General features: G+C 50.6%; 1 protein-coding gene across 1 annotated transcript; it reads left to right on the top strand.

Moving 5' to 3' along the window:
• Positions 1-635: 635 nt before the first annotated feature.
• Positions 636-9,300, top strand: NOTUM (notum, palmitoleoyl-protein carboxylesterase). Its single transcript, XM_030015682.2, has 11 exons — positions 636-975; positions 1,473-1,525; positions 1,829-1,924; positions 3,071-3,131; positions 4,026-4,084; positions 5,516-5,618; positions 6,413-6,604; positions 6,946-7,046; positions 7,142-7,289; positions 7,904-7,951; positions 8,062-9,300. Exons 1-11 carry the CDS (start codon positions 662-664, stop codon positions 8,366-8,368), a joined length of 1,482 nt encoding a protein of 493 aa, XP_029871542.1. The 5' UTR covers positions 636-661; the 3' UTR covers positions 8,369-9,300.
• Positions 9,301-11,696: the final 2,396 nt, after the last annotated feature.

The following is an 11,696-nucleotide window of genomic DNA, read 5'->3' as shown; positions in this document are numbered from 1 at the left end:
GTGGGGGGGCAGCGGGGGGGGGGGGGGGCGGCGCGGGCCGGGGGCGCCGCCGCGGGGGACTGGCACGTGCGGGTCCTCGCGCCCGCGCGGCCCGACCCCCAGGGCCGGCCCCGGGGCCCCGGAGCCCCGGTCCCGGCGAGAGGCCGCCCCGCGCCCCCGCCGCCCTGCGGGCGAGGCTGGCGGGCGCCGCCGGCCGCCGCCGCCGCGGCCCCGGCGCCGGCAGGGGCGGCGATGGCGGCGCCGGCGGGCGCGGGGCGCGCCCCGACGGAGCGGCCCGCCGCGCCGTGCCGGTGCGGCGCGGCGCAGACCCCCCGCTCCCTCCGCCTCGCTCCGAGGGGGCGGAGGGCAGGGCAGGGCGGGGGCTGGCCGGCTGCTGCCCCACGCGGCGCCCGGGCTGGCGGCGCCCCCGGCGCGCTCCCCGCGCACTCCGTGCCCCTCTGTCATGCTCGCCGCCTGGGAGCGGGCGGCGGGCTCCTGCGCCGGCAGCCGCGCCGCCGAGCCCGCGCCGCCGGCGCTGTCCTCGCCGCCCTCGCCGCCCGCCGCCGACCCCCGTCCCCGCGGGCGGCGCGGCGGGGCGCGGCGGAGCGCGGGCGGCGCTGCCCGCCGCCGGGGGCTGGCTGCTGCTGCCGCCGCGGCGAGCGGCGGGTGGCGGCGGGCGGCGATGGGCACGGCGGCCGTGCACCTCCTGCTGCTGCTGGGGCTGCTGCACGCCGGGCCCGGCGGCGAGGGCAGGAAGGGCTGGCGGCGGCGGGGCCCGGCGGCCCGCGAGCGCGGCGAGGCGGCGGCGGCGGCCGCGGCCGAGAGCTTCCCGCTGGACTTCACCGCCGTGGAGGGCAACATGGACAGCTTCATGGCGCAGGTCAAGAGCCTGGCGCAGTCGCTGTACCCCTGCTCGGCCCAGGCGCTGCCGCACGACCTGCGCCTGCACCTCCTGCACAACGCCTCGGTCACCTGCAACGACGGCAGCCCGGCCGGGTGAGTCCCCGCGCCGCGCTCCGCTCCGCTCCGCACGGCGCCCCGCCGGCCGGCTCCGCGCCGCCCCGGGGCTGCCCCGCAGCCGCCCGCCGGCAGCCTCGCCGCGGCCCCCCGCCGATGCCCCGGGGCCCCGGCCCCGGCCGCGCGCTCCCCGAGTCCCGGCCCCCGGCCCCGGCCCCGGCTCCGGCCCCGGCCCGCCGCGCGCTCCCCCCGCCCCGGCCCCGAGGGCTCTGGCGCCACCGCGCGGCGGCGCGCGGCGCGGCGGCGACAGGTGCAGCGAGCGCCTCCCGGGCGGCGGCGGCGGCAGCGGCCCGAGGCGCTTGTCTTGGCGGCCGCGAGCGCCGCCGCCCGCCGGCGCCCGTTCCGCCGCCGCCGCCCCTGCGCTCTGCCCAAACACTCGGCGCAGCCCCGGCGCCCCGGCCCGGCGGGCATCAAAGCGCTGCGGTCGGGCCCGGCTCCCGCTAACGCCGCGCCGCCTCCTGTTTGTTTGTCCTCAGCTACTACCTCAAGGAGTCCAAGGGCAGTCGGCGGTGGCTGCTCTTCCTGGAAGGTGAGCGCCGGCGCCTCGTGTGGGTCCCGTCCCGTCCCGTCCCCATCCCCGTCCCCGTTCCCGTCCCCCCGCGCCGGGCGGGGTTCGGCAGAGGGGGGGCGGCCCCCGGCTGCCCTCGACGCCCCGGCCCCCGCCGCCGGCCGCCTTCCCTCGGCCGTCGCCCGCTCTGCTCCGCTCCGCCGCGGCCCCCGGCCTGCCCGCGCCCCTCCAGCGGCCCCTCGGAGTCGCCCGCCGCGGCCCGGCCCCCCGCCCGCGGGCCCAGCGCCGGGCGGGGCGGCTGACCCCCTCTCTTCCCCTCACCAGGAGGGTGGTACTGCTTCAACAGGGAGAACTGCGACACCCGCTACGACACCATGCGGAGGCTCATGAGCTCCAGGGAGTGGCCCGCGACCCGAGTGGGTGAGTCGTCCCCCTCTGCCCGGCGGGGCAGCCCCCGAGGAAGCGGGGCCGGGCCGGGGCAGCCGCCCACGGGGTCGGCGGCATCGCAGGCGCGTGGTCGCTGCTGTGTGACCGCTCCTGCCCCGGCGCTAGCGCGGCGTCACGGCACGGACGGGCTCTCGCTCCTGCCAGAGGACGCCCGAACGAGCGTGCGTCTCTGCTCTCTGGGAAAGCTGTAGAAGCGGAGATGTGCACGTGCGGTTGGACGTTGGGTTATCACCGGTAGACAGTACTGGTCTTTGGAACTCTGGCCAATATGCTCTCTCTGCTTTAAAGGCATGCACGTACTCACAAACCTGCTGGGATCTTCAGAGCTGTGTTTTAGTTTTTTGTTTTTTAAAGAGACTTTGTGTTTCTGTTAGTCGTGTCGGAAGAACTGTTCTTGGGCCTCGTCCTCTGCTCGTCAGGACAGATGCACTTCCTTGCACACTGCGCTGGGGGGGTGTGTTTGCCTGTAGTAGGACTGGCCCTATGTGCATAGGGAGAAATCAGATTAACTGTCTGGGCTTTTACCTGGAGCTGTGTGGTTCCACCTTTTCCCCGTTTACAATTGCGTAACGTCACTTAACCAACTACAGAGGTTCTCTGTGTGAAAGCATACATCTGGTGCATACGTAAAGTATTTGTAGCGTCTTTTCAGTGTCACCCATAAGGTGGAGTTAGCACCCCGGACACCCACGCTCCGGACCACCGGGCTCCTGAGTCAGCACAGAAATGCTGAGCTTCTCCCTTCATTCTTGCTGCTTATGCTCCAGCTTTCCGAGTACCTAAACCTCTGCCACTTGCACAGGTCTTATAATTGCATATATTGGTATTTACCTGCTAGGATTTGATTTTTGAGGAAGTACTTAATTTTAAGAATGTGTCACTTTTCTGTACTACAAGAGGCTTCTAGACAAGCCTCATCTCTAGCAGGAATCAAATTCTGGAAGTCACATCTGCCTAAGGGGAAATTTAGAAATGTTCCTTCCCCTTGCCTTACCAGTGTATTCCATCATGGATGTTTGTCTTCTGTGTGGTCAGAGATCCCGCATGAAGCTCATATGGTTTCTCTGAAGTCATAGACCGTCATCTGTACATTTCTTGTTTCTTTGTGCCCATCTGCAGGAACCGGGATCCTGTCATCACAGCCAGAAGAAAATCCCCACTGGTGGAATGCAAACATGGTGTAAGGAGGGACAACGAAGGGAAATAGGTTTATACTTAAACAGCATCTCCTGCCTTTTAGGCTAGCAAGAATGCTACAAAGACAGATTAAGACTAACACTTGTGAGAGGAAGTTGTATGTTTCCTCATTTGTTCTAGTTCAGCTCTCTAACAAGTAGCGCTGGCAAGGTCTGGAGAAACTTAAGTCCAGTCTCCTTGGAGTTCTGGGGTGATCTAACGAAGAAAAACTGGGGATAGCTTAGAGAGCCTTCTCAAATAGATGAAGTGGCAAATACTGTTGTGAGTGGTGGGCTGATAGTATGTTACACATTTGCCAATTTGAGAGGAATGTGGAACAGCTCTTCTGGTTCAAAGAGAAATGAGAAAGACGCCAGTTGATATATGCATCTATAGAGGAGGGAAAAGCAGAAGAGAGGGATGTTAATTTGCATTCTGCAAGCCGGAGACAAAAATGGGAAGATAACTTCATTCCTGCAAAAACCTCCAGTGGCTGCAGTCAGCATTTACACTGCCTTGACAAGGTCTTCTCATTTTTCATGTGAAAAACTGAAGCACAAAGAGTTTCCCTGTGGCAGGCCATCCACCATATCAGTGGGACAGCTAAGAGCAAAATCTTGGCCCATCGTTCTGTCCACTGAACTCAGTGCTTCAATTAGATTGATAAAAGACACATTATTGGTTGATTTAACTCAGTAAAGCTACCAGTGTTCAGGAGAAAGTTCAAGACAGTTATAATTGTCACTTGGTGTGCAAGAAGGTAAGTTGTCTAACTGGACAAGAAACTCTTCCCTTTTCCCCTCCCCAGGGTTTAATTTTCTTCCACTTACTTGACCCTTTCCTCACCCCTCCTTGCATGTCAAAGGACCATCAGTACTCACACAGCTCTCTATTACAGATTCATCCCTTATTGCTCAAGTGATGTTTGGAGCGGTGCCTCTTCCAAGTCTGAGAAAAGTGAGTGTTGCTGATGGGCTGTTGCTGCCCCAGACATCGCACATTAAAGGATATGGCCAGACTTCTGTGAAACTGCGTGAATGAAGAACAGGCTTTTTCTTGCTGAAGGGCAGGAAGGAATATCAAGCTACTTCCAGATAAAACATCCTGATCTCTTTAGCTCAGGCTGTTTTGACATAGTTCAGAGCCACTGCTTGCAGAGATGTTACACTGATGCAGTGTGCAAGGATTAGAGGAACGAAATTCCTTTCAGATGAATCTCCAGGTTCCAGCACACAGCAAATTAAATGGTGTAGCTGAGGAACCATGGTTTGTCGCATGCAACTTTGCTTTGCTGATCTGAGAGGCAAGTGCAGTGAATTTAGCTTCAGACTTCTTTCACGAGGATATGTGGCCTTTGAAAGGAGCTGTCATGTGTCAGGCTAAAGCTGTCTGCAGGTTTCTTTGGGAAATGAAGAATAATTCATCTTAATACATGCATTGCCATCGGCTGTCATTTTGATGATGACGGAACTCTGGGAGTCTGCTTAAAGGAGTCCTCTTCCAGATTAAGCTGGATTTCATGCAAATGAATTGTTCTACCTCATGTACTTCTCTGGGTTCCCCAACTTAAGTAGGATTGGTGTCTGGGTGCAGTAATGTCTATAGAAACACCAGGGGCTTAGTTCTCCTCTCACTTGTTCATGAAGAGTTTTCTTTGACCCGAATGGAATTACTGTTGATAGATGCTCCTGTGAACAAAAGAATTTGGCCTAAGATGGTCTGTAATGTGGCGCTGAAAAAGGCAGGAGGTTAATGCTTTTCTTTGAGTTAGTTGTGAGTTCTGGCCTTAAACCAGGCACCGTGTCACTTGATGACCACTCGTGGATACCACGGATACACTTTTTGTCACAGTAAGGGCCTTTTTCACTTCATCATGGCTTCTTCCGATTGTTCCTATGAAGCAGTTACATTTCAGCAATCATGGCTGCCTTTTGGTGGTGCTGAGGAAGTAGCGGTCTATGTAGGTGTAACATTTTGTGAAACATTGCGTGTCTGAATTGGCTTTATGACTGGGAAAAAAGGGATGCAGTAAGTTGGAACTGAGATTCCAGGTGGTAGGAAGGTGTGCGTGTTCCTCATTTATAGAGAAAGGGTCCCAGCGCCTTCCTTCTTGTTTTCACTCTCTAAGTTTAGCAGTTCCTAATCACTGTTGTAGGAAGGTGTGCTTGTGTTCTTGTGTATTCTGTTCACTCTCTATTCGCTTTCAGGGAAGCAAGTTTTGTATGAGGGGGAGTATCTCTTGTTAGGTGTACTTGATACAGGTGGAGAAAATGAGCCTGGTTTTAGGTTCATAATCTCTTTGTAAGTTCTTAAGCATTTGTGGACAGGAAGCAAAAGTCTTAGCCTGGATAAGAAACCGTTTTGTTGACACTGAGCTATCTCTTCCAGATGAATATGCCTTCATGGGAGCACTGATCATTCAGGAGGTTATAAAAGAGCTGGTGGGAAAAGGTCTTAGCACTGCGAAAGTGTTGCTGCTAGCAGGGAGCAGGTAGGTATCTACAAGATTTCCTGTGGTGAAGATGGGAGATTTCCACAGTAGAAAGTTGTTAGGGAGGAGGTCTCAGCAGCTCCTGAAAAAATTCTTTTAGGAATGCAGTAACACTAACACAGCAAACCCTGTATCTCTTCTGTTTTCTCTTCTAAGTGGCACAACAGGGCATGATACAATATTTCCTCAGCTTTTGGTCCAGGTACACTTAGGAGAAAATGGAGAAAATAACAACAAGGTAAAAGCTTTGCAAGATGGAGTGAATGTGTTCATTCTTCCCTGCATCAAGAATTCTGGGTCCTGTTGGCCCACACTATGAGACGCATGCCTCTTGTGAATCAATTCAGCACATCTGAATTAAAAAATCAGACTTGCTTGACGCAGATGCTCTGAATCGTGCTATGTTGTGCAAAGCTATGGTACACTCAGCATATGTTACACAGGGGTGTAATATAGAAGTTGCAAAGGGTGAATTTGTCTCACTTCAGATTCTTTCAGTTTTTGAGCTGCCAAACCTCTTGCAAATGATATAAAGCATATAGATCTCCCAGAAGAAAGAATAAGAACAGGATTTGGTTTCTGAGGTATCGGATTGTTACTCAGCGCTGGCTTTATTTCTGAGTGTTTTGCAAAGCAAGGAAATAATTTGGTGACTAGCAAGTTAGTAGTGGGTAGTCCTGCGGATAGATGAAGTTGTTTACAGAGTGTCACTGCTATGAGAGGATGCATATGCAAGGCAGCCATTTAATAGCTGTGTGTGCTTCATGACTGCAGTATTAACATTGCTGTTGCAGTGCTGGAGGGACAGGAGTGCTCCTGAATGTGGATCGAGTGGCAGAGCAGCTGGAGGAGATGGGTTATCAAGGGATTCAGGTTCGAGGCTTGGCAGACTCTGGATGGTTCCTGGATAATAAACAGTATCGCAGAACTGACTGTATTGATACCATAACATGTGCTCCAACGGAAGCCATCAGAAGAGGAATAAGGTACAATCAGATGCTTTAAAGTACACTTGTAAGAGGTTAGAGTGTGGAGAAGATGTCCTCTTTCTCTATCTTAATTTTGATACTTAAAGAGTCTTCATCATCTACATCAGTGATTTTTCAATTATTTTATTGGAAAAGACAGTAATTTAAAATCTAGACAGGCAAAAGAATGTGTGCAGGTGTAGATGCTCTAAAATGTGTTGATGGGACAATGTAGCCAAGAAAGAACTCTGGTGTCGATAAGCTGGAAGTATAATGAGAACAGAAATAGACTGGGATATGGAAAGGCTGTTGTTAAGATTGCACTATGCCTTTCATTCTGTTACTGCTTTGTCTTCTAGGTATTGGAATGGTATTGTTCCTGAACGCTGTAAGCTGCAGTTTAAAGAGGGAGAGGAATGGAATTGCTTTTTTGGATATAAGATTTACCCCACTCTTCGATGTAAGTATCAGAGGAGAGATAAAATGGATTATAGGGTTTCCTCTGTATCCGCAGCTAAGTTAGAGCAATCCCTTTTCCAAATTTTGTCTTCCTAGGTCCAGTCTTTGTTGTCCAGTGGCTCTTTGATGAGGCCCAACTTACTGTAGACAATGTACACCTCACTGGCCAGCCTGTTCAGGAAGGGCAGTGGCTCTACATCCAGAATCTGGGTAGGGAGCTGAGAAACACCTTAAAGGATGTGACGTAAGTATTTAATTGATGAAAACCTGGCATGTTTATTTCTAAGAGACATTCTTATCCAGTATCCTAGCAGCATTTCTTAGATCTCTGCAGAAACAAATGTTCTAAATTTGGTAACTGTTAGTTTGTGTACATCAAGAATCTTGCCTTTTTCATTTCTGGATAAGTACAAAGTAATTTTCAGCTTCACAATTATCAGCTACCCTTTGTTATCAATAAGAATGTGGTTTTTTCCTTTCCTACCTCCAAGGTGAGGTCTGAGACTCTTGCCATTGCACAGCCATTAACTTCACAGGGATGTTTTGAAAAGTACTGTTCATAAAACATCCAGAGAGTTGATGAGACAACAGAGGAGGAACCGTTAATGTGCCTTACTTGCTTCATACAAGAGCAGGTATTCAATGTTGCAAATGTGCACTGTTAGGCAGGATGGAGCCCCTTTTCTTCTGGATACTTTCCAGTCCAGTCAGGTTTTGAATCATGATAGTAACTGCTGTTTCTAAAAATCTTGCCAGGGGCAGCAAAAATTCCACTTTCTACCTAGTCCGGAAGGTTCTGTTTATCAGGAGTTACTTTGTCCTTCCAAGACCTAATCTATGTTTCCTTTTTTCCTTTAGCGCTAGCTTTGCTCCTGCCTGTTTGTCTCATGAGATCATTACACGCAAGTGAGTGCTTTTACAGATTCTATGAAAGGTCAACAGGGAAATGGTAGAGGAATTAACCAGTCCTGACAGCCTGACCCTTCTGATACAATCTGTACGATTTGTCTTTTCAGTCACTGGACAGACATCCAGGTGAAGGGGACATCATTACCCCGTGCCCTGCACTGTTGGGATCGGAGCCTACATGAGAGCAACAAAAATGGGAAGGCCCCTCTGAAAGGCTGCCCAATTCATCTGATTGACAGCTGTCCATGGCCTCACTGCAACCCCTCGTGCCCCACTATCAGGGACCAGTTCACAGGGCAGGAGATGAATGTGATCCAGTTCCTCATGCACATGGGTTTTGATGTTCAGAAGATGGCACAGCAACAGGGCCTGGAGCCCAGTAAACTTCTGGGGATGCTCAGCAGTGGTAACTAGGAAGGGGTCTTCAGAGGGGCAGAGAGATTAGATCAGGAGGAGACTCTAAGCCCTTCTCCCACACTTTCTAATCTTCTTCCTTACGCTCATGCAGGCAGATGCACGCTCACACCCATGCATGCTCAAACCTGTACACGCCCACATGCTCCCACACTCTTGCACACTTAGGATGTGTCAAGAAAAAAAAAAAGCAATTTCTTGCTTACACTATTTGACTGGAACTCGTTACCTCCAAACTCCAGGGCTCAGTTTTGGCCATTCACATCATCTTTCTGTGTTACACAAGGCAATCTGATACAGGGAGTAGGAAAGCCATAAATAGCAGCAATGAGAACCTTCCCCAGGTCTAGGACTTCTTCCCTTGCCATGAATTTTACATCATGGACTTGATACAAGTGGTGAAAAAAGCAAGCACTGGATTTCTTTTGTCCAACTAGAAGTGAAGGAATGATTACATGACTTCCTGGAGGTCAGCGTCTCATGATGAGTCGTAACATACAAACCCAGGACATGTGCTAGGGATGGACACTCTTGTACTCAATTTACTTTCGTATTATTTTATAAAATGACTTTTTTATTACTTTTTTTTAAACTAAGCAAGAAATATAAATGATATTGTTTTGTAACATATTTTTTTTAAATAACGAAGAAACCTCTTGCTACTTTGGCAACGTGGACATATTTATTTTAATATGTAAAACGCTATTTATAAGGGCTGACCAGAGAACCATACATATGTCTTTGTAAAGTTGTATATGCTGCTCATTTGGATGGGTTATCCTTATGATCACTTGTGCCTGGGAGAGGGCTGAGGGTGGTATTGATATTTTGTATTAATTAGACTTCTGCGTTCCCCTTGCAGTATGCTTTGTCATTGTTTCTCTGATGAAGAGGTTGTAATATGAGGTCTAAGTACAGAGATTTTCACCCAGCATCTGATGTTTGCGTACTTGCACAGCATTTTCAGCTTAACTGATTTGCCAGGTATTCCAGGGCACTGCATTTTAAGGTGCAGGGAGATCTGGTTTTGCAGCAGAGGTCTAGTGAGAGAAATGTTTGATCAGACCGTCTGTCCTGTCTTGAAATGGGGAGCATTTGGAACATAAAAGGCAGAGAACACAAGACAAGCACCAACATATTTCTATTCTTCTAGTCATTTGCGAACACACCCACCTCAGAACATAGAGAATCCCCTTTGATGGCAATGGGAGGAGATCAAGGGAGGGATCAGGAATGTATGACTGAAGCTGGAGGGAGCGAGATACCATTCCTTGGGGGGGAAAGCACACAGGCAGCTGCAGAAAAGCTTTATGCTGTAGCGTACTGCAGCTGGTGTAGACAAACCTGCACAAGGAGCATAATTTACATCCGTTCTGCAGAAGTTCTTGACACCGACTTCGCATTTGCTTGCACTTGTATAAATGGTTACAGAAAATTGGGGCCTAATTCTACAAAAATCCCATGCACTTTCAAGATGGGTCTTGCCAGGTTAAAAGAATAGTGCTGTTTTTAAGATCCATTGTCTTAGGTGGGTAAACCCCCAAAAGAACAAAACTGGAGTTATTCGGTTACTTTTCATGGACTTCAGCAAACAGGCAGGCAGTACCACACAGGAAATCAGCTGTCCTGCTGTGCAAGATGTGTTTAGTATACATTTAAGATTAAAAAGTAGCTAAAGAGAAAATGAATGGTGCTCCCAGCAGAACTGAAATGCAGGAAAACTATCAGTGGAGTTTCCCTATGATCAGTCTAGGGATTAGTGATACCCTTTATGTTTTAATGACTTGGGTATAAAAGTAAAATTGTTCTAATTAGATTTTTCATGCCACTAAGTTGAGAGGCTTCTTCAGTACATAGGTTTGGAAAAGCATACAGGAAGATGGGATTCCTCTGAGGGCTGGAGTCACATGGAGTCAGTCAAAGTGCTGGTACTTGAGCAGTAGCCAGAATTTCTGCTGTGCACTAGTTCATCAACTGGGAGCACCAAGGGAAACTACTGTGGGTATCAGTTGTTTGCAAAATGACTCTACACAAGATGATGCACCTGTAGATAGGCAAGTGCCCTAAGCTGTGTCCAGCGATGTATTTCTACTAGGAAACAGTGAAGTAGAAATACCACTGCTGAAGTTTGGAATACTTTTTGCAGAACTGGTTACCTGTATATCTAAAACATTAATTCAAAGGTTAATTTCTAAAAGGCGAAGAATATTCAGAGGGGATATTTTCCTTGCAAGCACAGGAAAAAATCCCTGGGAGTCAGGGATCACTCTTGTAGCTTAGTGTACCTCTGCAACAGTCTTTTAAAATGTGTAACAGGGAGAAGTCTCAGAAATATTTTTAAAGGGGAACTTGGCTAATTTATTAGAAAAATTATACAATTTGCTTGCAAGTCGTAGCTGGAAACCAGAATCTGTAACCCAGGAAGTAATTTCCAGCTGTCTACTTCTTGTACTTGTGCAATAAATATAATTTTCCCAAGCCTTTGTAAAGCTGGCGCTTCTAAGTTCATCCCCAGTGACATCTGCTGTGTGGAAGCCAGTGGCAAAAAGGGCAAGACTGGAAGAATTCAGTACCACGTGTTTATGCTCTCAGATCTTGTGACTAGATGAGATGCTTTCCCTCCAAGAGGGAAAAATTGTCACCAAAAGCATCACATGATTGAGCCAGAATTAAAATGCAACCAAGAAGTCAAAAGCTGATAGCAGAATGTATGGATTTGCACTGCATGACTACGGGTCCAGACGTGGGCATCAGGCATGTAAGCAGTTTCAGTCATGAGCTGGAGGGTAGACCCCGGGCCTCTATTCGCTGCAGGAATCACTGCTAATACACAGGGCCTGAGAGAAACTAACTCCTACACAGATAACCCACTCTTCAGCCCTCACAGAGAAGGACTGCAGATCTGATCAAGTAATGCGCACCAAACCCAGCCGTGATACAGTGGAGACCTTGGACAATTACATTCTCCCAGTCTTACCAGCTGGAGCTCTGTTCTGGACTGGGGGCAGCTGCAAGGAGGACGTGCTGTGCTGTAGAGAGGAAAGACACAGAAGGGCTGCTCTGGGGGCAAGGTACCCCATTCCTTAGACAAGCAACTTGGAGGCAGCGTCATTACTGTGAAAACACTGCAAGAAGGTGGTAGCAGCAGTGGGACAGGATTGCTGCTGCTGCTTCCTCTATTCCATAGCCTCTGCTGCAGCCATGGAGCAGCTGATCAAGCTTTTGTCCCCCACGCTAGTCCTTGCTACTCTGTCCTCCTGGCAGTCTTGCGTGGAACCCAGGCTAAAAATCTGGACAGTTTAGTAGCCATGGTCTCTTCTGTGCCAAT

The sequence above is a fragment of the Aquila chrysaetos genome, chromosome 5 (assembly GCF_900496995.4).
Source record: "Aquila chrysaetos chrysaetos chromosome 5, bAquChr1.4, whole genome shotgun sequence".
Classification (NCBI taxonomy): domain Eukaryota; kingdom Metazoa; phylum Chordata; class Aves; order Accipitriformes; family Accipitridae; genus Aquila; species Aquila chrysaetos.
Note: the sequence above shows the minus strand (reverse complement) of the source record. Positions and strands in the feature narration are given on the sequence as shown.